Source organism: Eptesicus fuscus, chromosome 3 (assembly GCF_027574615.1).
Source record: "Eptesicus fuscus isolate TK198812 chromosome 3, DD_ASM_mEF_20220401, whole genome shotgun sequence".
NCBI classification, from domain to species: Eukaryota; Metazoa; Chordata; class Mammalia; order Chiroptera; family Vespertilionidae; genus Eptesicus; species Eptesicus fuscus.
In genome coordinates, this window is record NC_072475.1 from 58,491,783 (window position 1) to 58,513,975 (window position 22,193).

Sequence of the window (22,193 nt, forward strand, 5' to 3'; positions counted from 1 at the left end):
TCGGCCTTCGGACTGAAGGGTCCCAGGTTCGATTCCGGTCAAGGGCATGTACCTTGGTTTCGGGCACATCCCCAGTAGGGGGTGTGCAAGAGGCAGCTGATTGATGTTTCTCTCTCATCGATGTTTCTAACTCTCTATCCCTCTCTCTTCCTCTCTGTAAAAAATCAATAAAATATATATTTTAAAAAAAAGAACCCCCCCCCCCCCCTGGTCAATGGTGTCCCGCTTTACCAATGTTAAAATCTGGTCACCTTATCTTAAACATACTGTACCATCTGCCCTTGCCCATGACTTCCTGAATTTACTTCCCATTTTCTGGAAGAGAAGAAACTACAAGAAAAACATTTAAAGTGGAGAGGCCCAATTGGGGAACCAGTTGTCAGACCCAGTAGTGAAGGGGGGGGGGGGCGGTGGGGGAGGGAAGGGAAGACGGGGAGAAGGGACTGTGTAGAGACCTCCAATCAGATTCATGACAAGGGTAATCCTCTGTGGGCAGGGGAGGCAGGGACACCTGTAACATCAGTGAAGAGGACTCTGCAGAGCAGAGCAGGGCAGGGCAGGGAAATAATATTGACTTCTAAGGTCCGTGCCCAGAATGGAAACTTCCTGAGGAGCAGAAACCATGTTAAATGCATCTTTATAATTCTTTTGTTGAGGAAAAAGCTGGTGGCTAGGAGGGAGGAGAACTGTGTATGTTACAGAAGGGGGAGCATGATGAAAAATCCCTGATAAGGGAGAGGCTTATAAAACGGCTTGCTGTCTATTTACATTGACTACTGTATGGTGATTTTCCAAATTAACATTGCTGGCTGGCTGGCTGGTTGGTTGGTTGGTTGGTTGGTTCCTAAAGGCAAAGTGAGCCTTCCTCCTGTTTTTCTTTTCCCCTCCCTGTGAGTTCCTGCCAAGGAAGAAGTAAATACAAATGATGCCCTCCGTGGCCTGCTGTGAAGAGACCTAGAAGCTCTGACCTTGGGAGGGCTGAGGTCTGTGAGGGGCCGCTGAGTTGCATGCAGGATGGGAAATAGTAAAAAGGAATACACCAACATTAACAATGCCTGACTATCAGCGGTGGGCGCAGGATGTACTTAGTTCCATCAATTTGTATTTTTCTAATTTTCCTATAATAAACACCTGTTACTTTTATCATAGTCGAAGATTAAGTTTATTTCTCAGCTCATGTGCTATATCTTTAGTTTCTAGAAAACCTGAATAGACACAATGTGTGAACTTTACATTAGTGTGTTTTAGTGTGGGGGGGAAAAAAGAAAAAAGAAAAAGAATGTTTTCCAAGCACGTGGGAGTGAATGGAAAAACATAGGAAACGCTCCCCAGAAAGTTCTATTTACAGAATTCTACAAAACGCGGGGGATAAATGATCTAGGGGTAGAAGTCCTGAGAACTTTGGAGAGAAGTGGTCAGGAGCCGCCTTTTTGGCGGGGAGGAGAAATACCTGGCGGCCCGCAGGGAGGGCGGCGCCGGGGGGAGAGCTGGCCGCGGCCCCGGGGGCGGGGGCGGGGCAGGAAGCGGCGGGCGGGGTGCGGGGCGGAGCCGCGGGGAGCGGCCCAGGTGGGTCTGAGCCGCGCACCTGCTCGCCGCCGGCCTCCGCCTGCGCCGCCGACCGAGCGACAGCGGAGGGATCCGGCGGAGGTGCTGCGTCCTGGGGCGGCCGCCGAGGGGGAAGGGCAGTGCCCCAGCCCCGGAACTGAGAGGGGCCAGAGAGGGGCCGGCATGGGCCTCGAGTTCCCCGCACCTTGGCTGCTGCTCTTCACCTGGCTCCCGACAGGTGAGCCGTGGGGCAAGGGGTCCCCCCTGGGCCCCAGGAGCCGGAGCCGGCGCTGCCCGCCTTGCAGAGCTGGCCGCCCGCAGGGCAGCCGAGGCCTGGGCCGCGCTCCGGCGGCTCCTGGCAGGGGCGCCAGGAGGTGCGGGACTGGATGGTGTTACCTGTGGGAACCTGTTGTTTTCCTCTCTTATTCGCCCAGGCCCTTCAGAAACAGGTGCAACGGAGAAGGAAACCTCTAGGCTGCCCCTCCTCCAGTCGATAGGCACTTCTTAATCGCTAAAACGGAATTGGTAGATGTCCTAACACCACCTTTACAATGCCTAATCACTTTTTCCCTTTCATCTGACACTTGCTTTTAGGTTTTAGATACAGTGACAACCATAGTGGCCCAGAAATGCATTTATTTCCCTCCTGGGGGATTATAATGTGTCCTCAAGCATGTACCGATGTTCGGTATGATTGATTCAGAAGGTGTTTTACGGGACTACAGCATTCAGCTCTTGGCTAATCTTTTCAGGGTCACTTTTCTACTTTTTTTTTTCTATTCACCCGCTTCCCTGACTTCCCCCTTGCTCAGTATCTCCCCTTCAGGGGTCCAACACTCACCTCTACTCGTCTTCAACCTCTAGGCCAATCCCCTGCCTGCTTTGGAAAGCCTGGCTTTGTGTCTGGTTTTACTCTCTCGGGGAGATGACAGAAGTGTGTGTCTGCAGGAGTGGAACCAGGTAGGAGAGGCTAGCTGAATGTGCAGGCTCTTCCAGCCCTTTTCAGTGGGGATGTCGGTGTGATCTTGCAAACCAGAACGTATCATTTCCCACTGTTTCATTTTTATCTTTTTCTCCCTCTCTTTTAAGAATAACTGCCCTCTTACCTCTTTGTCAATGGGTGGTCAGCTCACTTTGCCCACAGACCAATTTCAGTCTTGTATTTTTTGAGGGGAAAGATGTAATATGAAGGTACAGGCAGAATTCCATTTTTACAAGCTTAATGGGATGTGAAAATCACTCAGATGTAACAAAAACACATTCAGGCAAGACTCTAAATAATTTAAGCTTAATGCTGAGGGAAGGAGGATTGCCAAAGGGTAGAAAAACTAGAAAATTGGTATCCCTAAGGTCCTCTAGCTTACCACGTTTTCCGCAGGATATAGGGTCTACAAATGATGTGAAACGGACAAAACTAGATGTTGGACACCCACAATACACAAGAAAATGGAGCAAACCTTACCTAAATCAAAGTGCCTGAAATTCCACCAGGGCAGTCATCAGTTTGACTATGAAAACAAATTCATAAAAATCTCACAATTTTGCACAGTTTTCCCTTCTGTGCCTCCCGCGTATAGCTCAAAGTCCACAGCAACTAAGGGTTTATGAAGCTGCTTGAGCTGCCTTTTTAGGAAAATAGAGATCTGCCCCCTCCTCTGCCCCCGGGCCCTCCATCCTGAGTGCTCCTGAGCTGAAAGGGGCCAGATTTTGTAGCCAGCAGTCATCCAGGTCTATAGAATAAGAAAAGAAGCCTTACAGATAAAAATCCCACTAGGGCAGTGGTCGGCAAACTGCAGATCGAGAGCCACATGCGGCTTGCAAGCCGAGGTTTGCCACTCTGTTGACTAATGAGTTTGCCGACCACTGGGATAGGGGCTTAATCACAAGGAACAACAACAGCCTGTAATTATTGGAATCGAGAGTCTATGTCAGTGGTCGGCAAACTCGGTCAACAGAGCGGCAAACCATGGCTCGTGAGCCGCAGTTTGCCGACCACTGCCCTAGGGTATAAACCCCAATCCTTAAATCACCAGCATATTGTTTTACAAGCTATTTAGTTTTTATGAAGAATATTGAACAATGAACATTTTTCTAATATAGTGATGATGACCAGATGGTATATTCTTCTAGTAAGCACATTGCTAAATGCGCAGGGACTTCAGAAAATGCTGCTCTGGGTGTTTATGAGGCAGCCTTGCAGTGTATGTAGTCAGGATGCTGAAGTAAAAAAGACTGCGTGTTTGCCTGGCGTTCTTTAAATGGGAGGCTATCTGCGTAACACATTTTAAACCCAGAGAATGCTGAATGTGTCGAGTCCTAAGTGAACACCTAATCTCCCTTTTATTTCAGAGGTCAGAAATTGAGATTTCAACTGTTTTGATTCCAGCACTTGGAGGGGTAAATAGCTCTTTTAGCAGGCCTTTTTCCTGAATATGTGCAGGAAAGGTAAATAAAGATACATTCAACTATTTAATGTGCATTCGGATTTTGCATCCATGATGTTGGTTAACTTACTTAACGGCTAAACGCCTCCAGTAAACTGGGATGATCATAGCACTTAGCTCATAAGGCTTTTGTGAGGATTAAATGAAACGAAGGTTTTAAAGCAGTTAATACGCAGTGCCTGGAACAGAGTGAGGACTTAATATCAGCTGTGGTGACAGTGGCAGTCATGATTTGGAACCACATGGGATTTTATAAAGCTAACTTTAAAGACACAACTTAGGCTCCTCTACCCCTTCACTACAGCTACGAAACTGCAATTAATAGTCAAATGACTGTCAAGTTGGATTTCAGAATCTGCCTTTTGCTAGTTGTAACTTTGAAGGCATCTCCCTTCATCTAGAAAACAGGCGAAATCCCTGACAAGCCCTTTTCCTTCTCCTCCCTTCCCTTCCACCGAAAGACCAATTCTTGTTGGGTGGGTGAAGATCAAGCACAGTGTCTACAACATGGTCATCACTCAGGAAATACTGGGTCCCTCCCCACTGCCCTCACTTCTTTATTTTTAAACCAAACTTACTAAAATGTCCCTCAGATCAAACTGGTGAAGATCCGCTTCCTCTCTCACTCCCAGTATCATCTACCAAAGCAGTGTTTTTTCAAACATTCGTGTGTTTTTTTTCACAGCTCCCAGTAAGAAATACCGCTTACATTATGACATGTAAACACATCTGTAAGATTTCTAAAATAGAAACAAAAATCCTGTTACTATGTTGGGTATAAGAATAACAAATTGACATCAAATATTATGTTAATAACATTTAAGTTCATAGGAAATATTCCCCAAATTAACAGCATTAAATAGAAAAATCCAATCAGTTGATTTCCTCAAGGCCCACTGCAACTGGGAATATGAACTTTGGAAACCCCTATACCAGAGTGTGTTCATTTTGTCCATCACCTTGTTCACTTCTGTTTCTAAAGAGGAGTCAACCCGATCCTCTTATTAGCATCCAAGTTTCTGCAGTTGCAAAGTGCGGGCCACTAGTGAAATGATGTCAGATTTGGGTACTCGCTACTTGGTGTGGCTTGGGGCCCCTGACGAAGTCTCTGAGGTCAAGGAGTCATGGGAAGTTAGCCCAGGCCCTGTGCTCTGAGTTGTGGGGAGATCAGTGGTCACACCTTTTTTTTTTTTTTCTTTACAAAGAAATAAATTTTTATCACACGAGTAATACTTGCTTCTTAAAACACAACATTAAGATGAAGCGAAAGTAAGTACCTGCAGCCCTTTTTATTACTGGCTGACAAGCTCTGGTTATGTTCACCCAACCTCAAAGTTTATTCCTGGAATGAAAGTTCAATTCTACCCCCAAATTCTAAAAAGGTGTGTCATTTGTGCTTTTGTGAAAACCTTTTAAGATCTTAGAATGGTGTTAACTTATAGATCCACGCAGCTATCAGCATGTAATATGATTCTTTGGGAAATCAGACCGCTGAATCCTAAGGGACAAGGTTCTTAGCATCTAGAACTCAGAATTTTTACTCAGCGGTGTGAATGAAGGTTAGGATCCTACTGAAGACTTAATGACATCTTGATCCCTGTTGTAGTCGATAGAGAAGTGGAGCTTCTCAGGGTGAGGAGCCTGTGGGAGGTGGGTGGGAGGCTTCCTACTCGGCAGCTCCCTTGGCTTCCCGCCCCCCTCCCCCCCCCAGCCTTGGACCTCCTGAAATATTTCCCCAGAGTCCCAGGAGTTTGTGAACATAAGTAGAAGTCACTCCCAGTTCCTGCCTTCCCCTCCCGGCCAGTTTTACAGATGGGGAAACCTGTATTCAGGGAAGACACCCACCTCAGGTTGACACAATGGAGTTAACTTGAGAACTGAGATCAGAACTCTGGCACCCTCACTTAGTCCATGGCCCTTTCATCTGTTTCATGCCATGGTGTAGGCTTGTTTTGTTTAATTAAATCCTAGAATGTAGGTACAGAAATAGATTGCCTCCTGGATGTCTAATTAAATGCTGCTTATTGAATATTTTAGAATGAGATGTCAGGTAATTGATGCATCGTCTGCCTGGGTTTTTTTAGCCTAATACTTTACTTCCTTATTTGACATCCTCGGGGGAGAAATAAGATTGTGTGTTTTAAGAATTGGGAAGGCTCTGATCATGTCATCTTCCTCTAGTCCTTATTTCTATATCTTCTGATGTGTAAATCTTAGGGCAAGGTAAGGTCAGAGGAAAGCACTTTCGACATTTTTTTAATTTCCCAAATCCAGTTAATCACCAGGTTCTGTTGCTTAATCCCAGGATCTACCCTTTTTCTATTCCAGGTGACAAACCTCGCACTAGTGTACTTTAAACATCTTAAAGTTACTTGCCTCTAAAGCTACTACCTCTCTGTCTACCCAAATGATAACTTACCTGGGTTAATCTTTCCTACCTTCACTTTAATCCTCCAAGAACCTCCACTAGATCCCCATAGCTTGTAAGAGTGAGTTAAAGTTGTTTATGTGGAATTCAAGGCCTACTCATTCTTGCCTCACTAACTTGGGCAGCCCTTGTCCCACTGATATGGCATGCTCTTGTGATCCCCTCTTCCCTTCTTCTGTGCTTTTTATTTGGCCATACTACAAATGGTTAACTTTAACCAGTTAACTGCCACGATATTTTGAATGTAATTAAAAAAGGTCCGCCGCTTGTGTTTATAGACGCTTATGGCGTACAAATGGTTAACCATTTATTTTCTGTACTTTTAGAGCGCTTAAAATTTGTTCCAAGCAGTTTGGCCTGTCTCATGTGAATTTATTGGTTCTTTTACTCAGCAAATGTTTAATGCATAACATTGTAGTGGAATGAGATGCTGGGTCATTAACCAATAGGCATGCTGGCAAACAAAAGCAGACATGGCCCTGGCCCCATGGTGCTTAAAGTCTAAAGGAAATATGAGCAAATACAGAAATACAACTATGACAGGAGCCATGAGAAAGATCTATAGGGTACCACAACAACATATGATAGATGGATTTTGCTCATTCAGGAGGTCCTCCCTGAAGAAGTGATACTTGAATTGAAAACTGAGGAATCATCATTTCAAACTAAAGGAATAGCATGTGCAAGATTGCTAGATAGGAGCTCAGTGAGTATGAGGGGAGAGAAGAATGTTGACATGAGTGGAGGAAGTCACAGGGTGCATGGTGGAGATGGGGCATGGTAGGAAGCTTTGTGTTTATCCTAACAACAGTAGACAGCTTTTGGAGATTTTTTTTAAAGAGAAGGCGTTGGCAGAATGATAGCAGTGTGGAATCCACATGGCTGAGAACCAGAGTATGAGCAGATACCAGTAAAGCTGAGGCAGTATCCTGGCCAGAAGTGATGGTAACTCATACTAGGGTGGGAGTGAGGATGGACAGAGAGATTCCAGAAATACTTAAGAGATATATATATACACCCAATTTGATAATAGATTGTATAAGGAGAGTGAGGGGGAAGGATGTCAAGGACGATTCCTAGTTTTCAGTGTTGCCCATCACTAAGATGGGGAAGCATTGAAGAGGCCTGGGTTTGTATGGAAGGATGATGATTTACATTTGGGGGTTGATTTAGACTTTTAAACAACCAAGAAGACCTAGCAGGAGTATTTGGATCCATGTGCCTGTCTTGTCCCTTTTTGTACAATAGTAGGATTTGATATTCAAAGCTCTACCAGTGTCAGTTTCTGAACAACCCTATAAAGCTTAACCATGAAATATCATGTTTAGTTGTTTACTTGTTTATTGTTGACTCTCCCATCAAGAGTATAGCTTCTAATAGTGCAAAAGCATTGTCTCCCTTATTTGCAACTGTACCCCCCTCATCTGGAATGGTGCCTGGCTCATAGTAGATCTCCAATAAATTATGTGAATGAGTGACATCAAAATTTGTCAATCTGAGACCCAAATTTGCATATGCTCTGAGATTAGCATGTGGGGACATGGATGAGTCACTGATCTGATTGACATACTTTGGGAAACTCCGAGCATCTGCCTCTTAACCAGGTTTTGTCTTCTACCCCTAAAGGAATACCAAGTTCAAACCACCTGAGTGGCTATTTTTTCACCTGGTAGTTTATCAAAAATTTTAAAAGATTGATTATGTTCCCCTATTGGAAAGATTGTGGTGAAACATGGGACTGTCACACTGTTGATGGGAATATGAACTTCTTCCCTGAAGTTGCCTGCATAATAAAAGCCTAATATGCAAATTGACCGACCGGTGGAATGACCAGCGGAATGACTGGTTGCTATGATGCCCACGGACCACAGGGGGCATATGCTCAATGCAGGAGCTGCCCCCAGCCTGCAGGCACAAGGCCAGTCAAGGCGGGTGCCAGCGGGGGCCCCTGATCACCTGCCAGGCCTAGGGACCCTACCTGTGCACGAATTTCGTGCACCGGGCCTCTAGTTTAAATATAAAGCCTTCTCTCCTTTGACCCAGCAATCTCACTTTAAGAAATATATCCTACTGGAAGGCATGCATGTGAAGAGATATTTTATATAAAGACACTCATTTTAACAATTCATGTCAGCATTGTTTGTAATAGTGATAAATCAGAAGCAACTGAAATGCCCATTATTAGGAAAATGGGTAAGTAAATATAGTTCATCCATGTAGTGAATTTTTAGGTAGCCACTAAGACAATTAGATCTACAAAATAATTAAATCTATAGAATATAATGATGTACCATTAGTTTGAAGAAAAAACAAAGTTGTTTATGATTAATTTTTTAAAGAGCAGCATAGGAAAAGATGTGGAAAGGGATACACACCAAATTATCAACAGTGGTACCTCTGGAGAGTGGAATGCATGGCAAGCAAAGAGGAACTTTTTACGTTACACCCTTCTTAATTTTTTGAAATTTCTTACTATTTTATATTACAAAAAAGTAAAAAGCGGTTTCTATACAAAATGGTTAAAATAAAATTGTGAATGTGCCTTAAATATGGGAATATCCCTTAAAGGTTAAACCTCCATCATTAGAAAAACTTATCCAGAAGGCATCTGATACACTGGAAACAGTCCAGGCCTTGGAATTTTAGAGGTATAAATGTAAATCTAGCTTGCTGCTTTCTAGCCGCATGACCTTAAACCAGTTACTTAAGCTCCCTGTGGATTTTCCTCACCTATGAAATTGAGATAAAAATAAAACTTACCTCATGGGATTTTTGCAAAAGTTAGATGAGATACTGTATATTAAGCATCCGATACTATGTCTAACAGCATGTAAGTGCTCAGTGTATGTCAGTTTCCTCCCCAGGGTAGCCACAGGCTTAGTGCCTAGCACTTGTTGAGCAACACAGGCCAGACCTTTGTCAAAGATGTAATATGTAGACATAATTCCTCCCCCGCCCCAACTCTCTCCTAACTCTCTGGGTCCCTTACTTCTTGTCTGTACTCATTGCCAGTCCCTCTTCCCCTTTATTCGTCTCATATTTGCACTGTTATCTGAGGAAATGTAATAAGTACCGATGGCAAATATACTTGGGGAGATAGCTTGCTCAGAGGTAAACTCTGATAGGATTAGACCTGTGTACTTTTTGTTAACATGCTTACTGGATTAGAGGTGCCTGGGTATCTGAAAAACACTCGGGAATCAAGACCTTCTGTCAGCGTCAGCAGTAGGCCACTGCCCTTGCCAGGAAAGACCGTGTTCTCCCCCCGCCTCCAGCCCCCAGTCCCCAGCTACCATCCCCTTGTAAGCATGACCCTTCATGTGGAAAGGAGGGAAATGCCATCTAGTATTCTGAAAACAGTTCTTAGTTAGAGAGAGAGAAATCTTTGCACCTATATCCCTATGCTGTATGGATAATATGTTCTAGAAACTGTAAAACATCTTGCCCAAAATGGTTGTTGACAGGGAAGACAATGAAAAAATAAATGTACAGAGATATGCATATATTTGGGAGCACATGGCATTTAGTTGTAAAGATACTCTTCTTTTTCGGTATGTTTTTCTTCCACTTTAATGTCAGATGGTAGTCCCCACTCTGCACAGCAGCGTCGTCTTGGAAAGTACCTCATGGCGGGAAACAGAGAATCCCCTTCCCTTTCCCTCCTTCCCATGAGCTCTGGTATCTCATCTGAAGTTACCTTTCCACTCTTAAATGACAGGTCTTCCTCCCTTCCTCTTTCTCAGAGGACGTAAATTGTGAACTTGTGAACGGGTTTGCCAGAGTACAAAGCAACACAGCTTTAAAAGCTTCTAATGCACTAACTCATTTTGCAAAAAGAAGATAGTAGTGATCCTTTACATTTGTATCATTTTAATTCTTTCAAAATGCTTTTACGTGATTGTCTCAGTTGATCTCAGTATTTTAAGGCAGGCAAGATACATACAAATGATACAAATGACAGCTCGTCTTTGTCGAGTGCCTAGGATGTGCCAGGCTCTTTCCTAAATGCTGGACATTTATCTCATTTAATCCTCACTACAACCCTTTATTAGGCAAGTATTAGTATCATTTCAATTTTGCGTGTAAAGAAACAACTGGAGTTTGGAAATAACTTATCAGGTCTTTTAACTGGTGGGAAGTGAAGGTAGAATCTGAACTCAGAAAGTCAGTCTCTAGAATTAATGTTTTCAAGGGAAAAATGAAAAGAGACAGCTAGGAAATTAGGTGGCAATGAATTGGGAATAAAGAGATGCCACAGGATGAAGTAAATCCTCCTATATAATAAAAGGCTAATATGCAAATACACCAAATGGCAGAACGACCGGTCACTATGACGTGCACTGACACCAGGGGGCAGACGCTCAATGCAGGAGCTGCCCCCTGGTGGTCAGTCCACTCAGCCAGAGGCTGGGCTCACCACTGGCGAGCCTCTCTTCTCCCACCTCCATGGCAGCACTAAGGATGTCTGACTGCCAGCTAAGGCCTGCTTCCCATGGGGACTGGCCTAAGCCATCAGTCAGACATCCCCTAGGGGCTCCCGGACTGCAAGAGGGCGCAGGCCAGGCTGAGAGACACCCCACCACCACCACCACCACCACCACCACCACCAGCACAATTTTCGTGCACCAGGCCTCTAAGAATAAAAATACAACTTACGAATTTGAAAACTTGTAGAACTCAGTTTAAAAGAGCAGTGATGCAATCTCTAAACAAGGCGTTTATCTTTTTTAATTTGTTCATATTTTCAACCCTGATTTTGCTGCTTTTGGCCTCTTCTTGGAAACCTTATCTGCTTAGTAGTGTGTGTGCCCAATGTGGTTAGTTTTATAGAGAAGTTACAATCTAAAGGGAAATAAAGATGGGAGGTTTTTGCCTTTGAGATGGACTTGCTACTTCCTTTGTCTTTTTCTCAATCTGAAAAATCCTCCTGCTTTTAGAGAATCCAGTACCTGACTTCCTTTCACTTGGAAGGTTAAACTTGCCTGCTTGGGAAAGAGTGGGTTAAAATAAATAAATACAAAGATTGGGTTTTGTTGTAAGCAAGCCCCAAATTCAAATCCTGAAGCTGAGAGGGCTTGGATTATTGTCTGAACTTTTGCCCACAAAGACGAGCAGGGATGATCCCACCCTAGGGGGTTTGTGAGGATTAGAGACAATATATGTACACGGCCCAGCATACAGTAGATGTAGAGAAACAACTGAGAAGAAGGAAGAAGGGTTTGCTTGTTGCTCATTCACCTTTTATCCTGGGACCTCTCCCTACTTTCCATGTGAGGTATTCTGAGAGCTGTGCAGGATGCTATTGGGCTGGCAAACCCTCAGAGGGACTGTGAGTGAGCTCAGTGTGGTCAGCATATCTGGGAACCTGGAATATTTTAAGGCTCAATATTCACATAAGGGATGAAATTGAATAGAGGATAAAAGGCAGCACAGCCAGTGTTGACGTTGGTAAAGGTGAGTTCTCTGACCCCAGGTGTGCTTTGCCCATAATAAGGGCATTCATGGAAGGGGAGCTGAATGAGGATTTGATAATGAAGGTGCTCCCCTTGTCCCTACTCTCCTGACTCAGAGTGTCAGATTCAGCAATCCAAAAAGCTACTACAGAGCAACTTCTGGCCCCACCAAACTCCCTCCTCTGACTCCCAGCAAGCCGGCCCTCCCTCCCCTGCAAATGTCCCACCTCTATACAAATAATGTTGAGTAGAGTCCTTTTCATAAACTGCTATTTATGTTGAATTACTATTCAGCAAAATTAAGAACATGTAAGTTATTTATTACAGTATCAGAATGATAGTTGTTAAGTGTATATTAATTATTGCTCATGTAGCCTGGCCCCATGTTTTAGTTCTTTGCAAGCCAATGAATACCAAACACATTCTTTTATTTATGGCCAGGCAGAGTGGCAAGAGCTGCTCAGGGGAAGAATCTTAAATCATATTCTCTTAGAAAATGAACGACCACAGACAAGTCACGTTTTCCAATTTCAGATTTGCTGTGTATGACATGGGCACAGCTCATCATTTCCCAGGGGTCATATTTAGTGTGTAAAAGAAAATATCTGAAAGTGCTATGCAAACCTAGGGTCATATGTAGACTGCAAATCAGCGTCTTCTCCCTATTCCAATCCACGTGTGTTACTGTACAAAAGGAGCTAGTGTTGAAAAATTCATTGTCGGAATCTTATTGCAGTCCCTTCTGTTCATTAGGCTGTGTTGTTGGGCAAAAGCTCCAAAGTCTATTTCAGGTCAGTTCTGGGGAAACAAAACAAAACAAAACAAAATAGGGTGACGGTGGAGAAGCAAAAATAAAACAGCAGATAACTATAGAATTCATGTTAGGCATGAGATGCTGGTCACTGGCTCTTCTGTTGATTGTATTGATTTCCAGGAATCCTACACCTGATAGACAGCAGCTATTTTCCCCCAAACTACGGAAGGCTTGTTTTCAAAATGATGTTCTTTTTTCATTCACAGCTGAACAAGGAAGTCATCTTCCTGAAAACACCACTGTCACCCTATTACTCTTCTTCAGAACAGCCTTCCGTGATTATCCGTTAACTAGACATTGGAGTGTGCTATAGACTTCACTCCATCTCCCCACCTCCTGGTCACCACACCAGCTCCACCTTATTTATCCCCTCTGCTTCCCATAAAGCCAGAGATGCCAGCTAGGTTGGTTCCCTCCAGGTTCCCCAAGTAACTGCCCCTTCCTGCGAAGGGCCTGTGCTTATCTTCCATCCTGAAATGGTCAGTTTCTCTGCCCTCTCTTTCTCATGTGTCATCTTTGTCCTACCCGAGTCAGAGTCTCGCGTAAATCTCTTCCTTTGTGAAGGTTTCCCCATCCACAGGTCTCCCCTACACTGCTGCAGACCCTCTCTCCAGCTCAGCTGTCGTGGCACATCCTCATTTACAGCCCAACTCGGGAGGTGACTCAGGTCATTTCTGGGGGCCAGAGCCTGTTCTGAGCAGCATTCTGTTGCCTCTCCATGGCTATGAGAAAAGCAGGTGTGGGTGCCCGTCATAAGCCTCAACAGACTACCTTTTGTGGGCTGTGTCCAGAAGGTGAGGTGCGACCAATGGCTTTGGCCACTGAGAGAGGCCCACCCAGCTGCTCTGCAATGGGTGTCTATGTTTGTTTTGTTTGTGGGAGTAACTCAGTCAAAATAAAGGCAATTATACCTGAGAACTCCAGTTTGAAAGAGGGAGACTCATACACTGACACTAACGTGGCAGTGTAGGTGCCAGGCACTGTGCCAAGCACCAGATGTGGATTACCTCATTGAATTCTTGCAAGGACCTGATGGTCGTACTGTTATAATCTCCACTTACAGTTGAGGAAGCACAAGCTGAGTGAGAGTAAATAATTTGTCCAATGTCTGAGTTGTAAAGTGATTTGAACCACATCATATCTGAGTCCAAAGCCTAGGTGGTTGCTGTTTTAAAATCTAGTCTACACCAGTGTTTCTCAAAGTATGATGCCCAGAGCAGTAGCATCAGTGTCTCCTGGAAATTTATTAGAAATGTAAATCCCTGGGCCTCACCCAAGTCTTACTGAATCAGAAACTCCTGCTGACATCGGTCTGGGCTGTCACAAGTCTTCCAGGTGGTGTAGGCTCAAGTTTGAGTGCTTCTGCTCTGCACTAACCCTCCTTTGAGAAGATCCCCTATAACCCGGCCTAGAACCCATATCGATATAGGAACATTACAAGATATCAATTATGTGTGGCCCTCTGACTGCCAGAGTCCCACCTGACATGTCTGTGCCACCTGGTTCCTCATCAAGGCAGATCTGCAGTATGTGTATTGGGAAAGTAAGAGGAGGGAGTTTTTTTAAATAAAAAAAGTGTGTTTAATTCCTTCAAGTCTTTCTTGATAAAATTTGGCACAGTCTGATTTGTTTCATTTGCTCTACGCTTATGTTGACCTGACAACTGGTTAATGTATTTCTGGTTATTCATTCCATTTTTTATTAAACAAACATTTGTTGGTTGCCAAGGCGGTGACAGGCACAATATGAGGCACTTGTGTTTGAACAGTGAGTTAGAGACAAACCCAGTCGGCCTTCTCAGGGCCTACAGTAAACAGGCCATCACTAAGAAGTGTGAAAAAGTGCTCCTTATGGTAAGATGAGGCACTTGGGGAAAACAGAGGGAGGCCCCTCTTCCAGATTTGTAGTCAGGGAAGGCTTCTTGAGGAGGTGAGGGTGCAGCTAAAGACCTAAGGAATAAATAGTAATTAGTCTAGTGAAGGGAGTGGAATGGTAGCCAATGATATGGAAGAGTGCTGCAGCTGCAAGATCCACATGCCGGAAGACCTGCTGAAGACGGCAATCCTAGCATGGCCGAAGCTCTGAGTGTAAGGCATGGCGTGAAGGGAGATGAGGCAGGAGAGAAAGGCTGCAGACAGACGTGACCAGCCTTAGAGGCCTTGTAGAGGTTGAAATTTATCCTTAGGGAAATGAAGAGAAAATTATGTGAAGAAAATATATATTAGCAAGTTCACTCCAGTACAAATGTGGGCTTATCCTATATAATAAAGAAGTAATATGCAAATTAACCCTCACAAAATGGCTGCCTACGACCATGCCGGCAGGGGGGTTAGTGAGGGACGACCAAACTACTGAACAAGCAGGCTGCGTGGGGCAACAAGGCCAGCAGGGGGAGGCAGTTAGAGGCGACCAAGCTGGCCAGGGGGGCAGTAAGGGGTGACCAGGCTGCCGGGGGAGGGGGCAGTTAGGGGCAACCAGGCAGGCAGGTAGGTGAGCGATTAGGAGCCAGCGGTCCAGGATTGTGAGAGGGATGTCCAACTGACGGTTTAGGCCCGATTCCTGGAATTGGGCCTAAACCGGCAGTTGGACATTCCTAATCGAGCCTAAACCGGCAGTCGGACATCCCCCAAGGGATCCTGGATTGGAGAGGGTGCAGGCTGGGCTGAGGGGACCCCCCCACACTCGTGCATGAATTTCATACACCGGGCCTCTAGTTTTAATATAATTGCTTTATTATTGCTGTATGTATTATTACTATCGATGGACCATGAGCTCCTTGGGAGTTGTCCTTGATCTTTTTCTTCGCCATCTTCCCTTTTGTCTGTGCAGTATCCACCCCACATTTTCCCCAGGCCAAGTAAGAACTCAGACTCCACCTGTGAGCTCCCAACCAGTCAGGCAGTGTGGTGGTTCATTTGCATTGCTTTTATTACCCACCAACCGAAGTAGGTCACCTCCTAGAGATCTGGTCTACCTTCAGCATTGTCTCCTGCTCTTGGCTGCAGGGTGTCTGTCCTTGTTGGTGACCGTCCAGCACACAGAGCGCTATGTCACCCTGTTTGCCTCTGTTGTCCTCAAATGTGACTACACCACCTCTGCCCAGCTCCAGGACGTGGTAGTGACGTGGCGCTTCAAGTCCTTCTGCAAGGACCCCATCTTTGACTACTACTCTGCGTGTGAGTGTCCTCCCTCTCTGGCTCTGCCAGGGTCCCTTTGTGAAGTATTGCCATTAGGGTGTAGGTAGGAATGATTTAGGATCACAAATCCTCATAAGTGAAAAGCCATAGAGATCAATCACTTAATCCAGCCCCCTCATTTTATAGATAAACTGAGCCTAAGCAGATGGAGTAACTAATTGAAGGTCACATACTATTTTATTTATTTTGAGATGTATGTCCCACCTTGTTCTCAAAAGACTTAATGCAGCTCAGACATTAAGTAAAAGGCAGAGCAAATTCTGCCTCCTCGTCTGTGCCAGCACGCTGAGATGTGGATGCAGATTTGCCTCTCGTCACCCTAGTCTTAGAATGCTGACAAGAAAGCTCTTGCACCCCCTGGGATGCATGAGGAAGGGTCATTTGTGAACTTGTGCCCACTGCCAAGTTCGATTCTACAGCCAGCCTTCCTGGTGGAAGTCACTCCCCTGCTGACTAAACAGTGATACGAAGCTCACTGCCCCCAGGGAGTACATTTGTTGTTTGACATCTCTGAGATGCACAATTCCCCTATGTTTAGCCATATCTGACCTCTTAAATAACAATTGGTTCCGCTGTCTGGAACGAAAGCTCTTCCTAGCTGCCCACCTCTGCCTCTCTCAAGGAACAAAGGAACCCAGATGCCCACTGTCAGCCTGGGATAATTAACCTTGTAGAAATTTTGGGAACAGAAGCAGACACCCTATTCGAAGGAAGCAGATGAACTCCCTGAGATGAAAGGAGGGGGAGGCATCAGCTTTACCTCTTTTAGTCCTACAAATGTCAGTATGAACCCCAACACCTGTCTTAGCCACCCATGGAGACTGATGCTGTCCCCAAAAGACCCCCCTCTCTCTCTAAATTCAGGTATAGTTTCCTGGGGGGGGGGGAGGGGGTACTCTTAAAATGCCTGGGTTAAGTGAGAAGGTAGGTGAGACTAGGATAGTGGCCATTTTCCCCAGCAGATTTAATAGCTTTCAAACTTTGTATTGTAAGGGCAGGTGTATTTTAAGGAAGCGGAGTCTGGGGCCACTAAAAATGAGACTCAGGAAGTTGGGATGGGATTCATCCAGACTTGATGGCCTATTGGGGGGATTCTGGACTCTCGAGCTCAAAGTGTGGGTCTCTGGTATCACTTGGGAGCTCATTAGAAAAGCAGAATCTCTGCTTCTCACCCCAGACCCACAGAATCAGAATCTTCATGCTAACAAGATGCCCCGGGGACACAGAGGTTCATAGTGAGGGCACCTTTCTTCCTGGGAGTTCCCCATTGCTGTGTGACTTAGGTGTGTCCTCTCTCCTCAGCATACCAGGCAGCTTTATCCCTGGGCCAGGACCCTTCCAATGACTGCAATGACAGCCAGCGAGAGGTCCGCATCGTGGCCCAGAGGCGGGGCCAGAATGAGCCTGTGCTGGGGGCGGATTACCGGCAGCGCAAGATCACCATCCAGAACCGTGAGTGAGGGTGCAGAGGTGCAGACACCAGGCTGAGTCATTGTGGGGATTTCCCTTTTTCTCTGCTGCCTGATGGTCTGCTTGGGTCCCTGCCCTTGTTAGAGGAAAACGCCAGCTGTACCAGTACAGAATGTGCCCTGACACTGGAAGTCACCTCCCTGGAAGTTGGTCTCTGGGTGAGCTTTGGCTAACGGTGTAGGAGTGGATGGTTTCCTTTGTGTCCCTGAGATTCCAGGCCGAGGTGTGGACCAGGCTCCTTTGACCCTTCCACGAATTGCTCTCAGGGCCTGCTGGCACTCCAGGCTCCTGGGTTTCCCTCTGGCCGTGCCTGTTTTACACATCTAAGGAAGTGGAGCCTTCCAAGTAGATGCCCACCTTCAGACCAGCACCCTTCAGTGGTACAGAAAAGAACATTGGGCTTATAATCCAAAACACCTGACTGAGTGTCCCATTACTCCCACATGCGGGCTTAGTGACCGTGGCAGCTGTGTTCTCTAGCTTCTGCTGCCTCATCTGCAAGATGGGCATAATGGTCTCTGTCTCCCCACACTGAAGTGAATATCAAATGGGATATGTGAGAGCTAGGCTTAAAGCGTATCTATTCTTTGTGGTGATTAGACTCAGGTGTGAGTTCACTTATAGGGTGTGTGAACTTGGGCAAGTCCCTTCAACTTTTTTAGCCTCGATTTCTATAAAGTGAAACTTGCCACAGTACCTGGGGAGTTGTCAGGATCACGTGAGATGATATGTATAAAGCCCTTAGCAACAGAAGGTGTGCAGTGAACTTTAGTTATGATCACTCAGCATTCTTTGGGGTCGATGGGTTAGCACCCCACATTCCCATCTTGTAATCCAGGATTGGTGTAATGGGTTATTGGCACAAAATTCAGAGCCTATTTCAATGAGCTTTGTGTACTGTGTGAAGTAAACATTTGCTGGTTAAAAAGAAAAAAAAAAATGGTGGGGGAAATACACCCAGCAGGCCACTCAGAATTCCCATAGCAACAATGTGAAGAAATCAGTTGATATTCTTCGACCATTTAAAGGTAGATCATTTAAAGGGAGCCAGTTTAACATTTGCTTCCAACTTTGTTTCTAATACTTTGGCTGTAAAACTTATGTTTGATCCTTTGACATTCAACCTCTGATTCCCCCAAGCCGTGTTCCCGGCTTTAGGCCACAACTGTCCTTCTTTTCCCGTCTTTAGGGGCATTCTCAAAGATTCAGCGTGGTTCCACTTTCTCCAGAGCCCGCAGACTTAGCTCTGATAAGTCTCTTTAATTAACAAGTCTCCTTTACAATTTTTGAAGGTCGAATAAAAGTCCCCAAAGGTGATAGTCCCTGCTTTTCTTTTTTTCTTTCTGGTTTTTCTTTTTTTCTTTTTCTTTCTTTTTCCTAATTTTGAGCAGTGCTGTCTGCTACCTCCATTCCCAACCAGCCACATTGGGTCAGACTCTGCTCTTTCTTACTCCCATGGGAAAGTGGCATTTCCCCTTGGTTTTATTTCTAGCTCCAAGCTTGTGACATCAGGAGCCTTGTTTTCTGATACTTTTATGCTCATTTCTGCATCATTTGTGGTGAACCTGTCAAAACAGTTCTTGAATCATTTAAAATGCTAACATACTTGAATGCTCTCATTACTCTGACATCCCTAAAATAATCTTCATTGTCTCTAATAAAAATTGGGGAAGGTTTATAACACACATTAACCTCTGAGGGGGAATTTCCCCCAAAGCATTTTCACCATTCTTCCAAGTCTGTGGTATAGAAACAGCTTGTTTCTAGGAAAGGTAGTGGGTTTGGAAAAATCATAAGTAGGAAAAAAAATCACAGGGATTGACGTAGAGAAGGAAACAGAAGTCAAAGTTAGCTCCAATAGTGGGTGACCTTACATTTTTGTTTCATTTCCTCAATAAATATTTCTTGACAAACATATAAGAAAGAATTGCAGATATATAGATGGTTTCTAGACTTATTGTGATCATTTCATATGTATATAAATGTGGAATCACTATGTCACGCACCTGAAATTATTACAGTATTCTATGCCAATTATACTTTAATTAAAAAAAAAAAAAGAAGAATTGCAGATATGATTGTCAACTAAGCAGGAGCAAATCTGTCAAGTAAGGTCTTTAAGAATTTGAAGATGTCCTCTGGCACTTCTGTGGCTAAAATAATGGGGTCATGGAGGCTGCCCTGATGCCTCTGACTAGACTTTAAGCCCTTTTAGGACAGAGATGGGTCTTATTCCTCTTCAGATCTCCCGCATTTCCTCTTGAAATCGTCCACAGTGTCTAACATAGTGCTGGACCCACAAAAGGTCTTAGTGAGCCTGTGTTGCATTTGCTAATCTTGAACATCCCATTCGTCTGTCTCAGTGGGGGAGCACAGCACTTGGTGTTCATGATAACTAACATTCTTTTTTTTTTTTTTTTTTTAGTAACATTTACTCTTAAAACAATGGCATTTCATCCTTGCTTATCCAGGTTTATCTCATAACCTATTCCTTTAAGATCCAGAGATATCTGTTCACAGCTGGCAAGTGATCCAGGCTATGGCATTGTCTACCTAGTTTGGAGAGGATATTAGAACTTGGTGGTTAAGAGCACCAATAGTGAAGCAGAGAGACAGGGTTTGGACCTACCTCTGGTAAGCACTAGCTCTCTGTTGCTAAGCCGGTTTGTCAACCTCCTGGGAAAGGCTAAGGCCTGCTAAGCCTCTCGGTTTCTTCATCTGAAATGCAGCTAGTAATAGTACCCACGTAATCGCTTCTCGGCCTTTTGGCTAAGATCAAGTGTAGCACCCACGTATCAGGATTACAGTTGTGAATATGCAAAAGCCCCAAATATTACTGACTTAAACAATAAAGTTTATTTCTTCTCTTATATGAATTTGAAAGTAGATAGTCCAGAACTATTGTAGTAGTGGCTCTCTTCCATTAAGTCCTCAGGGCCTCAAGCTCCTTCCAACCCACCAAGAATGTCATCATCGACCTCATAGTCCAAGATGGCAGCCATCATATTTGCTTTCCAGATAACAGAGTAGAAGAAGAAATAAAGAACAACCCTGGCCAGTGTGGGTCAGTGGTTAGAGCGTTGTCCCATGCAACAAAGGGTCACGAGTTCGGTTCCTGGTCAGGTTGTGGGTTCAGTCCCCAGTCAAAGCGCATATGTGAGGCAATCGATCAATGTTTCTCTCTCTCTCTCCTTCTCCCTTACTCTCTCTCTACAATCAATGGGGGGAAAAAAACATATCTTCAAGTAAGGATTTAAAAAAAAAAAGAGGAAATGAGGAACAAAATGGTAAAGGTGTCCCCAGACTGTTTTTATGAAAGTTCTTCAATTATTATGTAACACTTCTGCTTACACTCTATCCGCCCTGAGTCATACGTCCGTGTCCGTCTGTAAGAGAGAATAAGAAATACTGACTTTATTCTGGATGACCAAAAATTTTATGACTATGAGAGAAAGGGAGAATAGACACTGGCAGACAAGTGGTAATCTCTACCTCACCCACTTGGAGAGTTGTGGTAGGAATTAAATGAGGTGATATATACAAATGCTTTCAAAATACCTCATAGGACTCAATGACTGGTCAGTTCTACCTCCATTATACTGTTTGGAGAAAGAGGAGGGTCTCAATAAAAGGAATTGAGGCCTAAGCGTCCCTGGGTCCGGGTGAGACCATGTGTCCCTGGATCCGGGTGAGGCCTCGTGCACCTAGGCCCGGGTGAGCCCAAGTGGCCCTGGGTCTGGGAGAGGCCAAGCGTCCCTGGGTCCGGGTGAGACCATGTGTCCCTGGATCCGGGTGAGGCCTCGTGCACCTAGGCCCGGGTGAGCCCAAGTGGCCCTGGGTCGGGGAGAGGCCAAGCGTCCCTGGGTCTAGGTGAGACCATGTGTCCCTGGATCCGGGTGAGGCCTCGTGCACCTAGGCCCGGGTGAGCCCAAGTGGCCCTGGGTCGGGGAGAGGCCAAGCGTCCCTGGGTCCGGGTGAGACCATGTGTCCCTGGATCCGGGTGAGGCCTCGTGCACCTAGGCCCGGGTGAGCCCAAGTGGCCCTGGGTCTGGGAGAGGCCAAGCGTCCCTGGTTCCGGGTGAGACCATATGTCCCTGGATCCGGGTGAGGCCTCGTGCACCTAGGCCCGGGTGAGCCCAAGTGGCCCTGGGTCTGGGGGAGGCCAAGCACCCCTGGGTCCGGGTGAGACCATGTGTCCCAGGATCCGGGTGAGGCCTCGTGCACCTAGGCCCGGGTGAGCCCAAGTGGCCCTGGGTCTGGGAGAGGCCAAGCGTCCCTGGGTCCGGGTGAGACCATGCGTCCCTGGATCCGGATGAGGCCTCATGCACCTAGGCCCGGGTGAGCCCAAGTGGCCCTGGGTATGGGAGTGGCCAAACGTTCCTGGGTCTGGATGAGACCATGTGTCCCTGGATCCAGGTGAGGCCTTGTGCAACTAAGCCCGGGTGAGGCCACGTGCCCCTGGGTCTGGGAGAGGCCAAGCGTCCCTGGGTACGGGTGAAGCCAGATCCTGGGTCCGGGTGAGACCGTGCGCCCCTGGATCCATCCGGGTGAGGCTGGGTCGCAGGCCCGGGTGAGACCACGCGCCCCTTGGGTATGGGTGAGGCCACGTGCCCCTTAGTCCAGGTGACGCCGTGCCCCTGGGTTCGGCCGAGACCAAACCAGAGGGAGTCGGACCTCCATTACCACCATTTGTCCACCATCCAGAGCTGAGGGGTCAGTGCTGACATGTACACATAAGGAACTACTGGACATCGAAATTGGGTCTCAAAAGAACTGTTGGTCCAGGGGGAAGCTCGCTACAGATTGATTCATTTGCCTGTCAGCATAAATATTATTGCTCGT

At 45.7% G+C, this 22,193-nt stretch overlaps 1 protein-coding gene across 1 annotated transcript in view; it reads left to right on the forward strand.

Annotated features, from left to right (window-relative positions):
- Positions 1-1,728: 1,728 nt before the first annotated feature.
- ILDR1 (immunoglobulin like domain containing receptor 1) overlaps positions 1,729-22,193 on the forward strand; it is a 33,963-nt gene continuing 13,498 nt past the window's right edge. The window contains exons 1-3 of the mRNA XM_008146661.3: positions 1,729-1,783; positions 15,690-15,860; positions 17,184-17,333. Coding sequence (XP_008144883.2) covers positions 1,729-1,783; positions 15,690-15,860; positions 17,184-17,333 — 376 coding nt within the window. The remainder of the gene's footprint in view (positions 1,784-15,689; positions 15,861-17,183; positions 17,334-22,193) is intronic.